General features: G+C 55.0%; 1 protein-coding gene across 1 annotated transcript; it reads right to left on the reverse strand.

The window, feature by feature from the left end:
* Positions 1-6,493: 6,493 nt before the first annotated feature.
* Positions 6,494-16,480, reverse strand: LHX5 (LIM homeobox 5). Its single transcript, XM_033097189.1, has 5 exons — positions 15,737-16,480; positions 13,458-13,681; positions 12,531-12,808; positions 11,761-11,926; positions 6,494-7,984 (listed from the first exon to the last, which is right to left on the reverse strand). Exons 1-5 carry the CDS (start codon positions 15,907-15,909, stop codon positions 7,617-7,619), a joined length of 1,209 nt encoding a protein of 402 aa, XP_032953080.1. The 5' UTR covers positions 15,910-16,480; the 3' UTR covers positions 6,494-7,616.
* Between the last annotated feature and the right edge of the window lie 4,145 nt (positions 16,481-20,625).

A 20,625-nucleotide genomic window follows, 5' to 3' on the forward strand; every position in this document is an offset into this window, starting at 1 on the left:
CCCACAGTCTGCCTCTCAGGGCCGGGTCTAGGGTGAGATGAGTAAGGCACACACCCTGGGAGCAAAATGTAAGGGGTGCCACGTAACTTGGAAATCAAGATGAACAATATTGTAAGAAAAATACTTTTACATGAACATTAATGCAAAAGAAATGTATGATGGATACACTAGGGACATTTTAAATGAAGATGGGGTCTCCCTTGGCCCTTGAGTGTCTCCCTTCCCCTGAATCCCAGACCTGCCAGATCTTGTCATTTTAACAAATGTTGCCATTTTGGTCATTAATGGATTACTTTTGCATTAATTTTGATTTTTCAAAATATATTATGCTATCTGAGTTTCTCTTGATTGCAGAGTTTTTTATATGCTCCCCTCCTTAAAGTTTACACCCATGGCGAGTACCCCACTTGCTTCACCCTAGCCCAGTGTGGCCGAGTGCCTCTTCCAGTATCCAGTTCCTCTTGATCTCAACACCCTCTTTTCCTAGGATTATATGAAATTATTAATCATTTTCTCCCTTGGTTTCTGTCTCCTCAGTAAAATATCAATCCCATGAGGGCTGGAATCTGATCTAGTCTATTCACACCTCTAACTCAGAGCCCAGAGGAGTGTCCAGCATGCACTGGGCCTGCAACCTATACTTGCTAAATAACTGAATGAATGAGTGAATGAATGAATGAACGAACGAAGGAAGGAAGAGGAGGTTCACAACTTGGCGGCAGGGTCTTCAGTCCACCTTCCACTCCCATGTTTCAGATGAGGACGTGAGGCCCAGAGGGGGTGAGTAACCTAGTCATAGTCACACAGCACAGCCACAGCAAAGCCAGGTCCAGATTGAAAATCTCATGAGGCTGTGTGTTCCCCACAGAGATGTCTCCGGTGACCTGGAGCGGGCCTGTAGGGGCCAGCTCTCTCTGAGTGTGCACATTCCTGAAGTAGCAAACTCGGATTGCCACCTCGAGTTGTGCCAGATCCATGCACCGTCATTACTATTACCTAATTCATACGTTTCTTAACTGCTTTTTAGGAAGAAAATGTTATCACCACTCTAAATAGGGAAACAGTATCACTTCCCAGAGTTAGATACTAAGTTAGCAATAAATGAAGTACGAGGAAGAACAAAATGACCTCGTTTCATCGTCGTTAGCTTCTGTTGTGCCAAGTTTCCAAGCTTGCCCGTGGTATGTTTGATTTGCAAGTCTTAGAGGGGCGTTTAAGACACGCTAGTACCAAACAGAGACTCTTCTAACACAATCACAAGAGCGTCTAACACAAGAGCTAAAAGAGAACTAAAAGGAGAGTGGCTTCCTCATGAAGTAAGGGGCACCTGCGAAGAGCCCGGCACCTCCAGGAGCCCCTGTCCCGCACTGTGGGAAACCCCGTCTTGGTTAACTAATGGCTGGTGGCACCACACAGGGATACTGACTAATTTCAGGGACCCCGCGAACTCTTCTTTCAGGGAAGAGTTCGAGGCAAACTCTTCCTCCAGCAACATTTGTGGGGGGAGTTGGAGGCAGGGCACCCACAGTCGCTCCCAGGACTCCCCCTGTTAGGCACTGGGGATCTATTTTGCAGCTAGGTTTGGGCGTCCTGTCGATCCCCGAACATAATAAAATTGCATTTCTTTTTTTTCATAGTTTTAATGAAGTGAAACAACAAAATTAATCATTTTTAAGTGAACAATTCAGAGGCATTTAGTACTTTCACAACGTTATGCAATTACCTCCTCCATCTGGTTCCAGAACATTCTTGTACCCCAAAAGGAGACCCCATACCCAGTAAGCAGTTGCTGTCTATTCCCTCTCCTCCCAGCCCCTGGCAACCACCAATCTGCTTTCTGTCTCTATGGATTTACCTATTCTGGACATTTCATATACATGGAATTGTGAATGGCTTTTTTTCACTTAGCATCACATTTTTGAGGTCTGTCTAGTGTGATCTTAGCGTGTATCAGCCCTTCATTCCTTTTTGTGGCCGAATAGTATTCCGTTTCATGGATGTACCACACTTTGTTTATCCACCGATGGAGCATTTCTTTTTAAACAGACCGGCAAATTATTCTTCATCAGGCCTTCACCTCCTACTCTACGCCAGACCCATTCTTACCTTCGCAGGCCATGCCGTTTTCCATGTTAGACAACATGGATATTTTAATGTATGTTGTGGAAAGTAATACACGGCATTTATGTCCAAATAGGCTGTGAAGCCAGTCCTTGTTTTTAAAAACGATTTAAAGAAGAAAATAGGACAATGATAGTAATTACAGCACCCAATAACTGGCCACTGTTATTATTACTATATTATTATTATTTCCTTCGGTGTTGCTTACTCAGTAGCCGGCTCCATGCCAGGCTCAGACTGTGACATCTGTGGCCTCATTTAACCCTTACAAGGACTCTTGCTGTTAGAGCTCATTGTGCCCTTTTTATAGATGGCAAAGCTGAGGCTCAAAAAGGTTTCATGCCTAATGTCACACAGTCCTTGATCCCAAGTTGCTCACAGCCTGGGAATGGGGCCAAGGACACCAGGGGGGCTGACATGTTATCATGGAGGAAGACGTGAACAGAGCGCCGCAGGTGCCTGGGCGAGGGTCACTCGTGTGGCCAGCTGCTCCATCTTCATTTGGTTTGACCATGGGCTTGGGGTCCCTGCTGCTGCTGAGCAAAGAGAATTTACACCATAAAGTTTTCGCCTTGTGAAAAAGGGATGGTTGAGAATCTGGATATGTTTCTAAGCCAATGCGTCAAGGACTGATTGTGCACCCAGCCTCCGGCGGACTGTGTGGGTTCTGGTTCTACAGTTCTGGGGTAGGTCCTCAGAGTCTGCATTTCTACCCAGCTCCCCAGCGATACTGGTGCGGGTGGTCCAAGGACCACACTTTGAGTATCGAGGGGCTAGAAGATCTGAATTCTGATTCTCAACTCCGCTGTAAACCCTCTGTGGGACCTTCGGCCAGTCTCTTGCCCTCCATCAGCCTCAGTTTCTTTCCCTAGTCAGTAGAGGTATTGCCTTCCATCTGGAACAGAAGAGCAAAGAATAAAGAATAAAACAAAAGAGCAAAGTTGTCATTTTCTGCGGGCTGACCAGAAAGCCACAAGCACCTGCTGGGGTGAGAGATTTCCTCCCAAAGACCCCAGAGCCCAGCGGCAGGTACTGGGGGATACGGGGGTGGTCCTGAACCCCAGCACAAAATGTGGAAACAGGAGGCTGGAGGTGGCGCGGCCCAGGAGAAGCCACAGGAGAGGTTCTCGTTCATCACAGAAATGGCCCATTTGCAATGATCGGTTGCCCAGGTGTTAATAACGCTAATGGCATAGGAAGGGTAAACTCGGTCACTTGGCTGAACAGAAGAAATATGCAGAGAAGTGCTCAGGTTTCCATAAATCAGCCGTGTGCGGCGCTACGAGGGAGGCAGGACTTAAAATTCTGGTCAGGAGATGGGTATTCTCATAATCCGAGCTGGAGAGGTAATTTATTCTGTTTATATCTTTTTACTGCACGACAAGGCTTGGGAGCAGGAGCCTTCCATAGCCATTCTGCATTTTAAATATTAGTCCTACGCACAGTGGGTCAGCTCTCATGCTCTGTGGGGTGTTTATTTCAGGGCGGAGGACAGGGATGGGGACAGGGGACAGCATGCATGATGGTGTTTAAACCCACATGCTTTAAAGTCCAGTGTTGGCCAGAATCACAGCCCAGGGTCAGCAAGGGGAAGGCTACGTCCCCTTTTCCCCAGCGCGGGAGGGCACAGCCAGGGGTTGGCTAGCCTCCTTATTGGCACACCTCAGAGTGTTTTTTTTTTCCTTTTGGAAATCTTTTATTTTTAAATGATAATAAATACAGGCGATGAAGAGATAAAAGGAGATGAACAGATACATTAATGGAGAAAGAAAGGGATGACGGAGAGGGAGAGAGAAAGAAACAAGGGCAAGCGTGAAAAAGCAGAAGTCCTTATGTCTTTTGACCTTGGCAATTTTCATTATGCTCTTTGCCCTTCTGGCTGGCTTTGTTTAACCCAGGAAGGAGTTTTAAACAAAATCCAATGAGGTTGCAGGCTGCGAGAATTAGCATTCATTAGATCCTTTCTTAAACAATCTTTTTATGGCAGCTGGAGTGCATCGATTCCATCCATCCATCCAGCCATCCATCCATCCATCCATCCATCCATCCATCCATGTAGCTACTAGATATGGAATGAGGGCTGACCTGCGCCAGGCGCTGTCCTGGGTCCAGGGACAACGTGGGCTCTGGAAGCAGGAGTTGTTGATTTAAAACCTGGCTCTCCTCCTCCCCAGCTGTGTGACCCCAGGCAATTCACTTCACCCCCTTGGGCCTCTTCAGTCTCCTCATCTGCAAAACGCTCCTGATCTAACAACGCTTATCTTGAAGGGGCGTTGTGAGGACAGACTAAACTCTGGGCAAGACTGTTGGGCAGAGGCCCTGCAAGTTTGAGGGCATTGGAAGCAACTGGGGAGCTTGACGAACGTGAACCGTCTTGGGCGCCACACCACAGAGCAATTCCAGCTGTGGGCATGGGGCCCGGGGGGATGTACGTTTAACAAGCACAGTCCTCTGATTACACGTTGAGAAAATGGCTGTGGGCATCCAGGGGCAAATGTCCCTTCCCAACACTCCCCCGTCTCCACCCACCTTCCGTAGGAACTGCCTCCGTAACTAAGAGCACCCAATGCCATGACTGGGACACCTGCAGGGCCACTGCCACAGGGTGGGGGGGGGATTTCTCCTCCCAGAGCCCCTGGGCCCAGTAGGCACTTGGGGAGTTGAAATGAGCTCACAGCAGTAGGGGGGATTTGAGTTGGTTTTGACAAAGGTCCTGTTCTCTTCCCTTGTCATCCTCCCAGGAAGTTGGTGTGTGTGTGTGTGTGTGTGTGTGTGTGTGTGTCTGGGGGAAGATGGAGCTGGGGATTGAACCCAGGACCTAGATACCTAGATTTCCTGTACTTTAGCCACAGGTAAATTATATCTCTCCGATGTGGATGAAAGGCCATTGTGAGCCCATTTCACAGTGGAGCAAATCAAGGCTCAGAAAGGTGACACAGTCACCAGCGAGATGGTCTCCTGGACCTCAGGGCCCTGCTCTGTTCTCCTTCCATCCTACTCCTAGGTGACCTCTGCTCCCAACCCTCCTCACTCGTGAACACTCAGAGGAAGGGCGTGTGTGGAGTTAGCCCCCCGTACTGACCATAACCCCAAAGATGAACGTCCCTCCTGAAATCTGGCTTCTGGAGCCACTCTCTGAGACTTGATGCCCCCGCCCAGGGTTACTCAAGTGTCTCCTGACATGAAAGTGGGCTTCTCCCACTCCCACTTCCCCCAGACGTGAAGCTGTGGGCATGCGAAGGGCACCTGCAAGTTCTGTTGTCCGATCTCTAGTTTTTAAATGAAAAAAAAAAAAAAAAAAGTCTGGAAGGAAATGCATTAACCACATTACCACGGTGCTTGAGATTCTGGGTGATTCCATTTTCTCCCTTTTGTGTATCTGAAATTTCTAAAATTTCCACAATGAGCAAGTAGCATTTGGGTGATAAAGACAAATAGACGCTACAAGGAAAGAAAAGAGAAAGCCAGGCCACTTTGCATTGTTCTTGTGAAGTCCACATAAAAGAAAGACAGGAGTAGGGTTCTTAGTGCATGCCCATTTCATGGGGGCTCATAGCTCCCCATCTCCCCGCACCCCTCCTTTCCTTTCCTTGCTACCACTAACATGGGCAAGCCCACCCCCACCCCCACCCCCACCCTAAGCTTGGGCAAAAGGGATCCAAATGCAGAACACTCTTCCATTTATGTTTATCTCCTTCATCTGCAGTGTCCTAGTTGGAAGGGAATGAAGGGAACCCTCTTCCCAATCCCTTTTGTAAGTAAGGAAACTGAGGCAGAGAGGGAGGGACTTGTCTTTAGGAAGTGGCCTCAGGCCTCCTGAATCTCATCTAGCACTATTTTCATCAAGCTGATTTACCTAAAGACACAGCATGCACTGCATAAGAATGGCAGAGAACAACAGCCTTGCTCTCCCTGGGGTCACTTCTGTCCTAAAATAGCCATGCAGATAATAAGCATGAGCTTACCAGCCTGGAGCTTTTGTTTTTGTTTTTGTTTTCCACCTGGAATTGCATGAAGGTGTAATTAGGAGTGAAGCTAGAATTCTTTTGACATACTGAGGACAAACAAATCACACATCCATTCATTCATCGAATATTTTGAAGGCTTACTATGTGCCAGGCAGGTTTGTGTTAGATCGGAGTATTACATAAAGCATGGGGAGATACTGTGCCTGGAACACAGTAGCTGTCAAAAAAATGGCAGCCACTTTTATTACCGGATAGTTACCAAAAGCACTCCCCATTTAGACAAAGAGAGGTCTTTGAACCCATCAAGTCTGTTTTATGTCAGAAACAAGAACCAGAGAAAAGAAGAATTCCATTCACTCTGAGAAACTATGAAGACAGACAAAAAAAGGAAAACCACACAGCACTGAGGGGAAAAAAAAGAACTTTTTTTTATTAATCTTTCTCTTTAAAAAAGTTGATTTTTTGTGGGTTTTTTGTGTGTGTTTTTTTAGGTAAACCTCTTTCTGCTTCCCCTCCCTCACTCTGCCCACCCTCCTCTTAAAAATATAAAAATGTCCAACCCCAGATAACTAGAGTACAATAAATAAACAGTAAACACAAAAACATACTTTATTTGTTTCTTCTTTATACAAAATAAGGAAACTAGAAGCGTTCAACTTCCAAAAAAGTATAATACTGTACATCCTGACGACCCAGCCTCCAGGCCCCAGGCAGGGAGGGTGGTCTGTGGGTCAGAGCCCAGAAATCTTGGCGCCTTTCCCAGTGGGAGAACAGGGTGGGCGAGTGTTCGAGTCTGGCCTGGACCTCGGGGCTCAAAATAAATGTCAAAGTAAGGAAAGAGGGGGTGGTCTGGCCCAAGGCTGGCAAGTCCAGACCGCCCCACCTTCCTAGAAAAGCTGACCTTGAGCCTCAAGATTGGCCACGAGGCGGCGCCAACGTGCAGGTGGATTTGTCTTCCAGGGACACCCCCATTCAAGCGTTGTTTTTCTCTCGCTGTCGCTGTCCATCTTCTCTCTCTGGCTGGCGCTCTCTCCATCTCCTCGCTTCCTCATTTTGCTCCCTTTCCTCTCTCTCCCTTCAATCTCTTTTTCTTATCATCTTGTTTGAAAGATGGGGAAAGCAGAGTGAGAAATAAGATTACAAAATGCCACTCGGATTGCAGAGGCGGGGGGGACAAAATCATCCCCGCTCCTTGGCCTCAACCTTTTCTTGGTCCACAGAGGTGGTGGGTGGGGGTCCGGGGGGAAGTCTAGAGCTTGCTTGAGATCTCTTGACCCTCTGCAGTATTGACTTTGGTCCCACAAAATTGCTCGCGGCTGCCAGGAGAGCGCTGGCGGAGGGCTGGGGGTCCTGGAGAGCCGGCGGGGTGAAGATGGGGGTCGGTCCCTCTCCGCGCCCAGCCGAGGAGCAGCTGCCGGTTGAGTGCGGACCCGAGAGAGAACCCCTGAGGGAGCCCCAGGCCACCGCTGAGTCGGGCGTTTTGGTTTGGGGAGGCTGCGTCCAGGTGGGCTGTCTGGCCTGGTGGCCTTACCACACGGCGGCCTCATTGAGCTCAGGGTTGGGGTGCGACAGGGGTCCGCTGTAGCCGCTGGCACCGCTCATGGGGAACGGCGGGCTGGGCCCCCCGCTGAACACCTCGCCCGGCAGGGGGTGCAGGGCGCCAGGCAGGCCAGGCTCGGGGCTCGGCGTGTCCGGGTGCGAGATCATGTCGGTGAACCTGGGGTTGTCAGCTGTGTGCGGCCCTGCGAGCGGCGGCTCCAGCGCGCCCAGCGGCGTCGAGCCGGGCCCGGAGGCGGCCAGGAAGCTGGAGTCGGCCGGGGACTGCGCCTGCGACGGCGGGCCGTGTGTGAAGAAGTCGTAGTTGCCTCCCGGAGCGTAGTAGTCGCCTTGGTAGTCTGCGGAGGGGACAGGGAGGAGACAGGGAGAGGTGAGAGACGTCCAGGGCAGTGAGGGACTCCCGGGGCCGGGGGAGGGGACCCGGGAGACCGGACCCGAGAGACGACGCCCAGAGAAAGGGGTACTTGGTCGGGGCTGCTGGGAGAGCACGTTATGAGGGACAGCGCGACACTGTCGAGGTGAGAGACCCACAGAGAGGCCTGCGGAGACCAAGAGGGAGGGAGGTCCGAGGCTGCGGAGGCGCAGACCCGGCGGCCAAGCTGCGGAGAGAGACAATGAGAGATGCCGAAAACGAGACAGACAAACTGTGAGAGACGCAGAGAAGGGACGGGAGACACTCAGAGACAGTGAGGGACAATGTGTGAAATGCCAAGACTTCAGTCAGAGTCCTGACCCACAGATGGAGAGAGACAGCGGCTGTGGAGACGCAGAGGCAGTGAACGGTCGCAGACCGTGTCTTAGAGTTGCTGAAAGATACACAGAGAGCGAGAGACACCGAAACTGAGAGAGACACGGGCTGTGAGAGACACGGGCTGTGAGAGATAAGCAGAGGACAGTGTGAAGGGGGAAGGAAGAGGAGACCGAGTTGGGAGCCCCCAGACTCAGAGATACCCAAGGCAAGAAAAGGGACCCAGAGACCAAGCCGCTGAGAGATTGGAGGTCGAGTAAGACAGTCTAGATGTCAAGAGAAAGAGATGGGACAGCCGTGGTTAGAGACACACCTGAAAAACCGGGCTATAGACCCAAAACAGGACAGGAAAGCCAGATGCGCACAGAGACACCCAGAGACTGAGAGATGCATCGGAGAGAAAACCAGAGACGCGGAGGCTGAGGCCGGGAGAGGAGCAGGGCAAGGGTGCGGGGAAGACAGACACCAGAGCGCGACATGGCTGAGACCTTGTGGCGACCAGCCTGGGCAGAAACCGGGACCTGGGCATAGGCTGGAGCACGGAGGGTCTGGCGAGTTGGGCCAGGGGCGCGCGGAAACCCGGACCGGAGCGCACAAGGCGGTCTCACCGCGGGGTCTTTCTGCTTCTGAGCCCAGCAGAGTACAGCTCTGCGCCCGCCCGAGTGAATGCCGGCGTCCAACCATTTGCACTGGTCTCGCTTGACTTGAAACCGAGAAAGCTGAGCCCCGGCTACTTGGGAGACCGTGAGGAGGACCCCAGCATTCTCTCGGTGGTGTCCAGAGTTTCCCGGGAACCTCGGGGTACAGAGTGGGTCCTCTAGTATCACCCGGTCGGTCGGCCCAGGTTCTGAAGCATTTGGGGACATAGAGCCCTTTTGAGAATCTGGTGATAGCTTTGGGCTCTCTCTCCAGAAAAATGCACAAATGTGTGTTTTGCCCACAAATTCCAGATGATATGCCTGCCCATTCTCTATAAATTGTTTCTAACCCGCTCTCATAGCCCCCTCCCTCGTGTCGTGGACAGCGACCCCCCAGGTCGGCCCCTGAAGGATTGGGGTGGGGGATCCCACGAAAGGAGCACCTCAGTAACTCGCACCGGTGACAATAATCCGCTTTATACGGTGGGAAAACCAGGGTGGCCGGAGTCTCCTCTGCAAACCCACATCCCCTGCTCAGTCTTGGGGTCTCAGTCACCGGGAAGAGTTCCGAATGCCCCCTGCCGCTCCCTTCCCTCTCCAAACCCTGAAATCAGTCCAAATGGGGGTGTTTGCATGCGAGGCTTGGACGCGGTTTAGGCAACAGCCAAAACGGTTGCTAATTACTTTTTATAAACCACTCATTCCATTCTCCCCGAAAGTGAAGGGAGAGGTTGGAAGCGGCGAATTTGGGGCCCCTAAGGGACAGGGATGGGGGTCGGCCGGGGCCCGCAGCGAGCGGGCCAGCCAGCGAGGGCCGCGGCCCCCGCGCGGAGCGCGCCGCCTCCGCCCATATGGCGGCCGGGCCGGAGGTAATTGGAACAAACGCCGTCTGAAAAGGGCACAAAAGCCGCAGCTGGGGCTTTGTCCGCGCTCCCACGGGGAGCCGCAGGCCCGCCGCCCGGCCCTTTTCTCGTCCGCTGCCGGCCGCCGCCGCCGGGATCTCCCAGCGCGGATTAGGCGGGGCTGCCTCGCTGGGGCTGGGGGGGTCCTAACCCCCGCCCCAATTCCGGGGGAAGTGGGACCCGAATACCCAGGCCCCCACCCCAACCAGCAGACAAGCGGGTAAAGGAGGCGGCGGGATGGGTGGGGGCGCACTGTCCTCGGGGAATCCTCGGTTAATTATCCAGGCGGGGAAAAATTCCGGACTGGTACCGCCCTACCACCTTCTTGCGCCCGCTGGGATTTTGTGCGGAAGGAGGCAAAGATAGGTGGAGGGGTTGGTGAGTGGACACCCCAGGATACATCCACCATCCGATCTGTCCTGAGGGTCTGTAGCCCCCCAATCTGGGCCCTGCCGTCGCAGAGTTTCTCCCCCCAAAGCACAGCTGTGCATTTCATCCACAATTTCTGGGGGCTCTGGCTCGACCTGAAAATTTAACCTCTCAGGCCTGCGATTGTACCAAAGCCGATGTCGTCGTCCCTGAGTCTGCCTGGGCGCCGGGCGGCTGGACTTCGCCCTCGGTACTGCCACCAAACCCACTTTTCTAAAAGAAGTGGCCTCTCCCCAAACTGGGCTACTACCCCTCCCCCACCGCCCAGCAGGCCTGTGACACTGGGCTGCTCAGAGGGGAGATCCCTCTCAGGCCTAGGCACTCCTGGGGACGCTCCAAATTCAGAGGCTCAGGAACAGAAGCGGGGGGCGCCTTCCTTGAGCCCACAAGTCTGGGAAGCCAAGGATGGTGTTGAGAGCTACAATGCCCCATAGCACAAGGGGTAACCAAAAACCTCGGTGGGGGAGTTGGAATGGGTCACTGCCAAGCAGTTGTGGACGGATGGAGGGGTGGGGAGAAATAAAGGAGAGAAAGAGGGAAGGAGGAAGAGAATGGGTGACCAAGAGGAGAGTTCACCCAGGCCTGAGCCTGTTAACACCAACCCAAGAATCCTTCGATGCAAACTCTTGCTGCTGGCCCCCTGCAACCCGAAAGATGGAGCGTGGATCACTGGGTTGGCCCAATCCTTGAGCCCCCAAGCCACCACTGACCCCAATGTGCTTGGGGCTGGAGAGTGGACTTGAGTACTGCCCAGAGCAACTGCTGGCGTCTCAGCTACTAGTGCCAGACGTCGTGTGCACAGTTCCCGTGGCGGCAGAACCGAAGTAATGTCTTGGAAGCTAGCGAGCCAGCTGCAGGACACGAATCCTGACCCCTCCACCACTACCATCAGCGCTGCCCTCCAGTCCTTAGTTCCCGCTGGTGCCAAGTACACCAGGGCTAGGGCAGCAGGAAGGCTGTGTGTCTGGTTCCCATGTGTTTGGATTTGTGACTGCCCGGCTTGATAGAATGGGTGGGAGTGAGTAAGCCTGTGGATCTCTCCCGGGGTGTTTGTCAGTTAGTGTGTCCGGGACGGAGTACACCAGTGTGTGGTCATGTGTGATCATGTGTCCAGATTTGTGTACCTGAGGTCTCTGAACTCAAGTGTGTGTTTGAGGGAGTGCGTGCGCCCATGTGTCCTGCATGTCGCTGCTTGTCTGGTGTGTTTATCTGTGTATCACTGTGTAAGTGAGTGAACCCATGTGTCAGATTTTGCGTCCAGGAGGTATCTGTGGGTGTGTCCATCATTGTCCTGAGTGAACAGAAGGGAGGAGGAGTTCCCTGGGTAGCCCTGCGCCTTCAGCCCCCAGAACAGCGCGGGCCTCAATGTAGGGCAGCTTGTCCCAGGGGCCCCTTACCTCCATAGTAGGTGTATGGAGTGGACCCCAACATTTCAGACTCGTCCAAGCGGCCGCCCAGCGGACGCATGCGCCGGGGACTCCGGAAGAAGGCGTGTCTCCGGGCGCCCAGCGCGCTCAGTTGTTTCATCCGGCGTTCTTTGGACCGTCGGTTCTGGAACCACACCTGGGACAAGAAGGGGGCCGTGAGCTCGGTAGGGGTTGTCCTCTCCCAGCCCGGACTGCCCCCGCTGGGTCCTAGCGCCTCCTTCGCTCCACGACTGCCCTGAGGCGGGGCGGGGGGCTGGCCGGATTAGGGCGGAGGGGTGGAGAGGGGCCCCAGTGAACCAGCCAAGGGTGAAGGATTTTGCGGACCCGTGGGGCGACTCATAAAGACTTGGGCTTCCTGGTCCTCGCCCTGCTCGCGGCCTGACGGCTTTATAAAGGCCTCCTGCCCCGCCTGGCTCTGGTTTCGGCCCCTCGGCTCCCCAACCCGACTCTGGCCGTTTGTCTGTCAGCCCCGCGCATTGGCGCAGGAAGGAGGCACGTAAGGAATGTCGCCTCTTTCTCTGCTCCAAAGATGAGAGGAAGGGAGGGATCCTGTACCCCCAGTAAGGCTTTAAACCCTCGTTGAACGGGGAGGGGACAGGTTTCAGAGAAGTGAGGTGACTGGCGACTTTGGCTAGGAGTTTGACCAGCTGGCCCGACCTGGGGCGCACCGTCTGCCCCTATACCCAAACCCTTAGCCAAGGAGGCTGGGAGTGTGGAGGGTGACTCGGACCCGGCCGCACCTGGATGACGCGCATGTTGAGGCCGGTCTCCTGTGCCAGCTGCTCGCGGATGTGGCGCGTGGGCTTAGGCGTGGCGGCGAAGGCGGCCTTCAGCGTCTCCAGCTGCTTGGCTTTGATGGTGGTGCGCGGGCCGCGCCGCTTCGTGCCGGAGTTCTGCTCCTCGTTCTCGTTATTGGCTGTTTCCTTGTCCGACGACGTGGAGTTGTCCGTCTCCTTGGGATCGTCCTGAAGTGGGTCCTGGAGGTCCGGGGACAAACTGCGGTCCGTACAGGATGACACTGCGGGCGGACGGAGCAGGAAGGGGACAGCGGCGTCAGCGGCGGCCCGAGGCCTCTCCACTCCGGTAGCCGGTTCCTGCCGGCCCAGGCTACCGCCAACCACGCCGTATTCCCTCCCAAACCCTGCGACAGCCCCTCCCCCAGGGGTCAGGCGCCCGCCCACTCCCTCCAGGCGGGGCTGGGCCTTGGAGCGGCCCTTCTCAAGCCTTCTCAGCACTTTTCAGCTATTGCCTGGGTAAAGGGGAGGCACGCTCTCAGGGGAGCCCGGCCTTATTGGAGAAGGGACAGGAGGGCACACATGCCCTTCCAGCCTCGGATCTTCTTCTTCCTTCTCTCCTTTCTCCAGACCCCAATTAGTGTCCTCCCAAGGCAGGTAGAAATTACCAGGGGCTCAAAAGTGGTGGAAGCGACTTGGGAAAGGCTCCTGAATTGGAGGAGGGCAGGTGTTCCGGTATCCTGCAGGACTGACTCGGAACGCTGTTCCCGTCCCCAGCCCCGTGCGTGCCCTAGAACTGCCTGGTGGATGAGCAGGTGTGGAGAGCTCTGAGCGGGCACAGAAAGCACACAGCGGGCCAAGTAGAGAGCGCCAGGCTGGGCATAGCGGGAGGGCACTCGGGCCTCGGGCAGGGGAGGAGCAGAGGCCTCCTACCTGAGTTGAGGCTGCCCTCCTTGAGGCTGGATGAGCTCAGGTAGTCATCCTTGCACACGAACTTGTTCTCGTCAATGACGTAGAGCTCCTCGCCGGTGGACAGCTGCTTGTTGCACACCATGCAGGTGAAGCAGTTGAGGTGGAAGACTTTACTGCGGGCCTTGCGTACCAGGTCGCTGGGCGAGATGCCTTGCGCACAGCCTGCACACTTAGTGCCAAAGCGCCTGCAGACACAGCACAGCCCGTCACCTGGGGCAGCCCCATGTCCCAACCTCACAAGCCCCTGACCTCTTCCCATCCACCCTAGCTTGTGAGAAGTCTCCATTTCCACATCTATCAAATGAGACCCCAATCCTGTCCTCCCTGGCTGGAGCACAAACGGTGAGACAAATGTCCTGGGCTCTTCTTGGGACTTGGACTGTTATACCTCATTCAGGTTTATTTGGACTCCACCGGGCTTATAGCAAGAGCAATGGGCACAGTCTTCAGCCAAGCAGAAGGCCCAGGGACCCCCAAGAGGCTCCCCATACTCCCAAATCCTCCCCGATGCAGCTGAGAGGCTCAAGGGAGACTCGGCTCTCCAGGTCACAAAGAATTTTAAGCCAGGCAGGCCGAGTTTGGATCACTTCTTGGCTTTGCCTCCTTTATCTTTTTTCCAGTCTTCTGGGACCCCAGTAGGACCAATCAGCCTGGCTGGTGGGGTCTAGCAATGGGACGGGGAGCCCCTGTCCCGAGCTGAACCTGAACAGAAAGGAGGGACCCTTCTGCTGATTCCGTGCCACCAGCACTGGAGGCTTTCCAGTCCCCTTGTAGGACCCACCAGAGCTAGTCAGGAGCTTGTGGACAGCAGGACCCGAGAACGGGGGACTCTGGGAAGCAGGGACTAAGTCTGCAGCCCCCCAAAATCTCTGGCCCTGGCAGGCAGTGGGAGAATGTGGCCAGAAGGCAATCCTACACCTGCATAGCTAGCACACGGGATCGGTGAAATCCCCCTTTTCCCACGTTCCTGGTCTAAATCCTTTTCTTTTTTTCCTTGAGCGCAGGGAGAAGTCCGGCACCCCCAAAATGGGTGGTGCAGACCGGCAGGAAGAGGGGTTGAGGTGCAGGTTGGGGGAGGGTGAGAGCCCAGGACTTTGGGGCCCCACGTCTACTCACACCCAGGTCTCTAAACAGGGCGAATTTGGGTGACGTTGATGTAGTGAGGGCATTAGAAGCCATAAGTCACTTTTGGCCTTATCCGGCAGAGTAATTGGCCATATGCACCTTATCAAAAATCATTAGGCGCTTTGCAAGCAATGCCACAGTGGGGGCCTCAGTTCTCTGGGCCGGGGAGTTTACACGTGTAAGGCGCGGCTGACATTTTCTCCTATTCAAATTCCCCAGTGCCTAGCGGCCGAGGCCAGCAAGCAGCCTTGCTCGTCGGTGTTAATCACTGCCCCCTAACCCTGGGCTCCGGAATGCTCACTCACAAAGCCCACTCTGGGCGGCGGGTAGAAGCAGGCAGGACTGAGCTGCCAAAATCCCCCACAGCCTTCCCGGCCATTCCTAGGCAACTCCCAGCTGGGGAAACTGAGGCCCAGAGAATTGATCATTCCTGCCTTGCCTGCGGGCCCCTGTGGGCGGCGAGGGGAGGTGACAGAGCCTGGCATAGACTCCGGAGGTCCTGATTGTCAGCTTCCATTTCGTTGGTACTTTTCAACCTGGCAGAAAATGTTTCAGGAGTTGGGGTGGGAAGATGAGGAGGAGAAGGTTTCTTCCCCCTCAGCATCAGAGGAGACCTTCGTGGCTGAGCCCCCTCTGGAGCTGGGAAGTTTCTGTTCGTCCAGGAGGGCTCTGGGGCCCATCCTGCCTTGCCAGGAGGGAAGGCTCTGGGCAAATGCACTCTGCCTGGTAGGAGACACCTCCAGCCAGCCCTAACTTTGCAAAAATCCTTCCTCTCTCAGAACTGGGTTTGAAACTTGCACCCTGGGGTTGCAGCCTCGGGAAAAGGGCAGAGGTGTGTGGGGAGTAAGTTTGTCAGGGCTTCTTTCTTCCCCTGCCCCACCTCTGCTCCAAGCAGGCCTGGAGGAACAACCGTGAGGCAGCCAAGCAGCGTCCTTCTTGCTCCGCTTGGGCTTGGGCCCTTTCCTGGACCGAGGACAGGAGAGCAGTGCGCTGCCCGTTTCCCCTTTTAAGCTGGTGAGCCTGGGAGGCTGGGATGGGTTTCGGGTCTCCCTTCCCGGGTGCCCCAACCGAGCGCGAAGTGGGCACGCACTTGGCAGGGCTGCGCGGCCTCTTACCTGAAGAAGTCATTTTTGCAGTAGAGCTTGCCCTCGCGCGAGAAGCACTTCTCCGAGAGGTTGGTCTTGCACTCGCAGCACTGAACGCATTTGATGTGCCACGCGCGGTCCAGCACGTTCAGCAGAAAGCGGTCAAGGATGGGCCGCTCGCAGCCGGCACAGTGCACCATCATAGCCCCGCAACCCGGCGGCTCGGGCCGCCTTCCCTCCCTTTGGGCCCCCGGCCCTCGGGCCCCCTGGCCCCGCCGCTGCGCTCCGCCTCTTCTCTCGGCCGTCACCGGGCGAGTCCGGTCCGGACCAAGACTCAGCCGGTCAAGTCCTTGGGTGATCACTGGCCTGGCGCTGGGCCGCCTGGGGTACGGTGGGGAGTGGTGGTGTTCACAGCCTCATGCCCTGGGCCGCGCGCCCCAGCGCTTGTTCCGAGCTCCCCCAGGTGTGTCTTAGGTGGCTGCTGGCCTCGGCGCTGCCGAGCGGCTTTCCCCGGTGGCGGAGGCGCCGGCACTTTCCCCCACTTTCAAGCGGTCCCGATCCTCATCTTTGTCTGGCCGCCGCCTAATTCGCGCATCCTTATTCAGATTTGGTGACGTGGCGCGGCACGTAGGGGGCCTGGCGGCCAATGGGCGCGCGGTGGCCATGGCAACCTCTTAAATTTATAGCATATCTAAATTGGCTACAGCGTTGCGGTCTGGACAGAGCAAAAAAAACAAGGCATCAGTATTGTTGAGTATTAGCTTGTACCTGGTTCGGAGGCGAAGTAAGTATTTACCTTCTAGTTTGGGGCTGGGGGCTGTGGGCCGCGCGATCTGAAAACTGTTTCTCTCTTCCTCTCTCTCTCACCCCACAAATATTTGGGGACCAGGATTCCTGGGCCTAGTGGGGGGAGGGACCCTTGCCCCCTTCGCCATCTCCAGAACTTGCAGAAGTTGCCCGAGGCCAGGAGCACGCTCCACCTCCGCCTTCTCCTTCCCAGCCAGCCCAGAACGCACTCCCTCACCCACGCTCATCCCTGGGGTCTGCTCCCCGGAGCTGCCATAGCGCAGTTCTAGGGGCTCCCAGAGCCTCCCGGCTTCTTTTGTCATACGTGGGGCTGGGGCCCTGTCGTGCCTTTCTCATGGAGAGAGAGAGAGTGAGGAAGGGAGGCAGAGAGAGAGAGAGAGAGAGAGAGAGAGAGAGAGAGAGAGAGAGAGAGAGAGAGAATATGAATGGAATCAGTTCGGCTTGCGTATTTTTCCCCTGCAGGCCCAGGTCCAGGTGTGGGGGCGGGTGTCATCTGGGCGGGTGTCATCTGGCCTGGTCAGGGACCGGGGGATTTCAGGCCCGAGCACACCGCCCAAGGGGCTCTGGGGGAGACGTGGGGTGTAGCAGTTACAGGGTCGACCTGTCTTCCCCAAGCCAGATCAGAGGTGGCGTTCCCCAGGTCTCTCCTTTTCTCGCTGCAGTCCCGGTCAGGCAGTCGGGGCACCGTGGTGAGTGGGTCGCACTGCCAAGGCAGGGAAGGCTAGCGAGTAAGTGGGTGCTGCTTGCACATGCGGGGCCTATGGGATGGGTGTGAAATTTCAATTTCTCATAGGGCACAGGAAGAGAGGCTCCGCTGGGCGCCAAGGGTCTGGGGAGTGGTGGGTGCTCGCAGGTTTGTGTGTAGAGGGGTTTGGGTGTGGGGGTTGGGGGGGAGGAGAAGGCCAGGCCTCTTTTCCAAAGGGGACCAACCTAGTGAGTGGGCGCTCCAATTCAGAGAGGCCTGGAGCGTTCGCGGGGATTTTCAATCCGGCTTCTGGAAAACCGGCTGCTGGGGAAGCTAGGCCCTGGGCCCAATGGCTGGAGCTGGAGAACTGTGTTTGTGCCAAGATTTGGCTGTGCACGTGTGTTTGGGTGCATTAACCGAGTTTGTTAGCGTATATTTGCTGTTTGAGAATTGCATTTTTGCCTCTGTTTATAGTTAGTAATCAAGCATGTGAGTACATTTTCGTATGTGTGTTTTTGTGTGCATTTTGTGTTTATATCTGTGCATGGTTCTGCTAATGTTTGTATTAGTCTGTGTACTCTTTTTGTTGGTCTGTGTATATATTTACTTGTGGCCACGTGAATGTGAGGGTGTTTGCGTGTGTGAGTGTGCATTTGTGTAAGATTATTTGTGTACCTGTGTGCTGACATTGATGAGAAAATGGACTTTAAAAAATCCGAATGTTTCTGCTTGTGTGCAGATGAGTGGTGTGTGAGTGTGTATGTGTGTGTGTGTGTCTGAGCCAGGTTGGATGTGTTAGGGCAGAATTTTGTGGATCTGTGTTGGGTGCCAGTCACTACGTGTGTCACGTGTGTATTTGTGCACATAGCAGTATTTTTGTTTATGCCTCTCCTGTAGGTTTTTATGGCGGGGGTGTTTATGTGTGTCCTAGCAGTGTTTACCTTTGTGGGTTTAAGGGGGACAGGATTTGTGGATGCTTGCGATGGGGCATTTGGTGGAGGCACAGAGACGCCCACTTCTTTCCCTGTTCCCGTCCAGGCCCAGCACACCGTCTCCTACTCTCTAGGGGAGATGATATGGCTGGGGACAGGGAATTGACAACTATTTGTCACCAGGTGGGGCATTGACCCACAAGCTGAGTCTCTGAAAAGGAGTCCCCAAATCAGGCAGCTTCTGCCTGACGGTGCTGCCCTCCATCCTCCAGCTTGCTGACGGACAGGTGTCTACACAGCATAGCAGTGTGGCTGCCTGGAGCCAGGTTTGGCCAGGAACAAGCAGGTGGATCTCGCCTGGTCTCCCAGGCCCAGTGGGGAGAGCTCCAGGGGCCCCAAATGAAACCACAGTTTCTAGCAGTGCCTGGCCCTGCCTCCTAGGGCATGAAGGGTCCTTGAGAGAAACAAGGACCTGTGAGGGAGAGGCACCCAGGCTGAAGTGAGGGTGAATTGTGCTGTCTGCTGGGTCTTTGTCTCACTGGGGTTTCCCTCTCTCTCCTGAGTTCTTTTCACATCTGTTTTCTTCTCTTTCTTAATGTTCAAAGTCTGTTCTCTTTCTGTTTCCCTTGCCCTCTGTTTCTCCATCTCTTTCTCTCTCGATTTCTCCCTCTGCCTCTCTGCTTGGTGTCCAAATCCAGCATCCGGTTCCTCGCTGCAATTAGTAATTCTCATTGTGCACTGTCCAGATTTTGGGGTGCCAGAGGGAAGACTCACATACAGTCATTAGAAGGCCCCCTCCGATGGCCTTCTCCTCTGCTCTGGATGCAGCACACTGAGCCCACCCTCCTTCAAGCCCTCACTGGGTACCCGAAGAGCTGGTCTGCCGAGTCTTCCCAGCTCCGGCTTTGCCTACTCTGCCGGCTACTCGATGACTTGCAGACAAATCCACCTGCCCTCAACTCCTGGATGGCTTAAATGCCAACGCACAGCCAGGCCCCTGCAGCTGTGGTGCCAGGCCAGGGAGCTAGCAGGAATGGGGACAGCTTCAGAGAGCAGCTCTGGGGCTCCCCGAGACTGGATGTGTTGAATCACCTGGGGCGAATGCCTTGTTGCTGGAGGTGAAGGCTCTGCTTCCAGAAGCCGAGGGGTGGCCTTCTGCCTCGGGGAGCTGAATTTACCCATCCTGTTCAGGTCCCAGGCCCCCTGGAGTCACCCTGTGGGGCTCGGTACAGTCCAACCCTAGTCCAGAAGCCCCATCGCCTCAGCCCAGCTGCAGGGAGCCTGGCTGGCCTTCGCCAGCCCTCCACCTTCCAGGGCGCACAGCATCCGGAAAACGCCAGCAGACCAACTATTAGAAGAATTATCCCGCCCTAACAGCGCTAACAGATGGCGACCAGGCAGCGAAATCCCCTCCTATATGTAACTAATAAACCGCTTGTGTCTTAACAGGGTAATGCATGGAGATGCAATGTCACTTATACAAGATGTTGATGGAATTTACTATATAAAAATCTTCCTCCTAGAGTAGAGAGTATCAACATTACAACTCGACAGACGGCGGCGGGATAAGTAAAACAGACAAAAGACAAACAAGATAATAATCTGTTTCCAATCACTTAAGCCCTGTAGAGTTAGTAATACGCGGTTTGCATATTCCCCCTTGAGTTCGGTAATTAATTACCGGCGAGGAGGCACAGACCCGCCTGGGGTGGGAGTTTTGAGGCGCGCTGAGCTGAGGCTTGGGGGTGGTGGGGGGCGCCTTTCTTGAGCTCTCCACCTCGGGACGCGGGCCAGCGGCGGGAATGGGGACTCTTGCGGGCGTTTGCAGCTGACCTTCCCGCAGGTTGAAGGAAAGGTTGAGAACGTTTCAGCTGCATCTCCGGACTCCTCCCCGGAAACTCTCCTGCCCGGGGGATGCAACCAAGCTGCCGCGGGGGTGGGGGCCTTTCCCGGTGGCCAGAGTATCTCCCTTCACCTTTCTGAACGCACCCCTCCCCCTCCCTTTGAATGGCCCGGAGTGAGTGGCCTGCTTTCTTGGGGGAACGCGCGCGCTGGGGAACCCGGGAGTCGCGCCCCTCGTCCTCTTCTCCCTGTGGTATCCGGGGCGGCTCAGGCGGCCCCCTCCTGACTTCGATCATTACCACGCCACCCCACCCCCTCCCGCAACCTGCACAGTCCTCAACCCCCTACCCCACCCCCAAGAGCCAGCGCGGCTTTAACATTAAACAAACGCAGCGAGCGCCTCGGAGCTGCGCTCTCGGCCGGGTCTGCGCGGTGGCGGCGGCGGCGTTACAAATTGTAAATTTAAATTGCTCGCCGGATTCATTACCTCCCCTCTTTGATTTCAGCCAGCCGTGAAAAATTATACTGGTGTACCACTGAGAAACTGTTTTGCCGCAAAGAGCTCGCGCCTAATCACTGGCTTTCTCCCTCCGACAAAAGTGTAATTATTTTGTTTGGGGTGTAAATATAGGCCGCGCCGCGCACACACACTC

Source organism: Rhinolophus ferrumequinum, chromosome 25 (genome assembly GCF_004115265.2).
Source record: "Rhinolophus ferrumequinum isolate MPI-CBG mRhiFer1 chromosome 25, mRhiFer1_v1.p, whole genome shotgun sequence".
Classification (NCBI taxonomy): Eukaryota; Metazoa; Chordata; class Mammalia; order Chiroptera; family Rhinolophidae; genus Rhinolophus; species Rhinolophus ferrumequinum.

Bases quoted from the DNA above. Each gene is read 5' to 3' on its own strand.
- LHX5 (XM_033097189.1), bottom strand. From the start codon at position 15,909: ATGATGGTGCACTGTGCCGGCTGCGAGCGGCCCATCCTTGACCGCTTT. The intron at 12,809-13,457 runs GTAGGAGGCCTC...GTCCGCCCGCAG, and splicing joins GGAGGGCAGCCTCAACTCAG to TGTCATCCTGTACGGACCGC. The intron at 11,927-12,530 runs GTGCGGCCGGGT...TTCTTGTCCCAG, and splicing joins TCAACATGCGCGTCATCCAG to GTGTGGTTCCAGAACCGACG.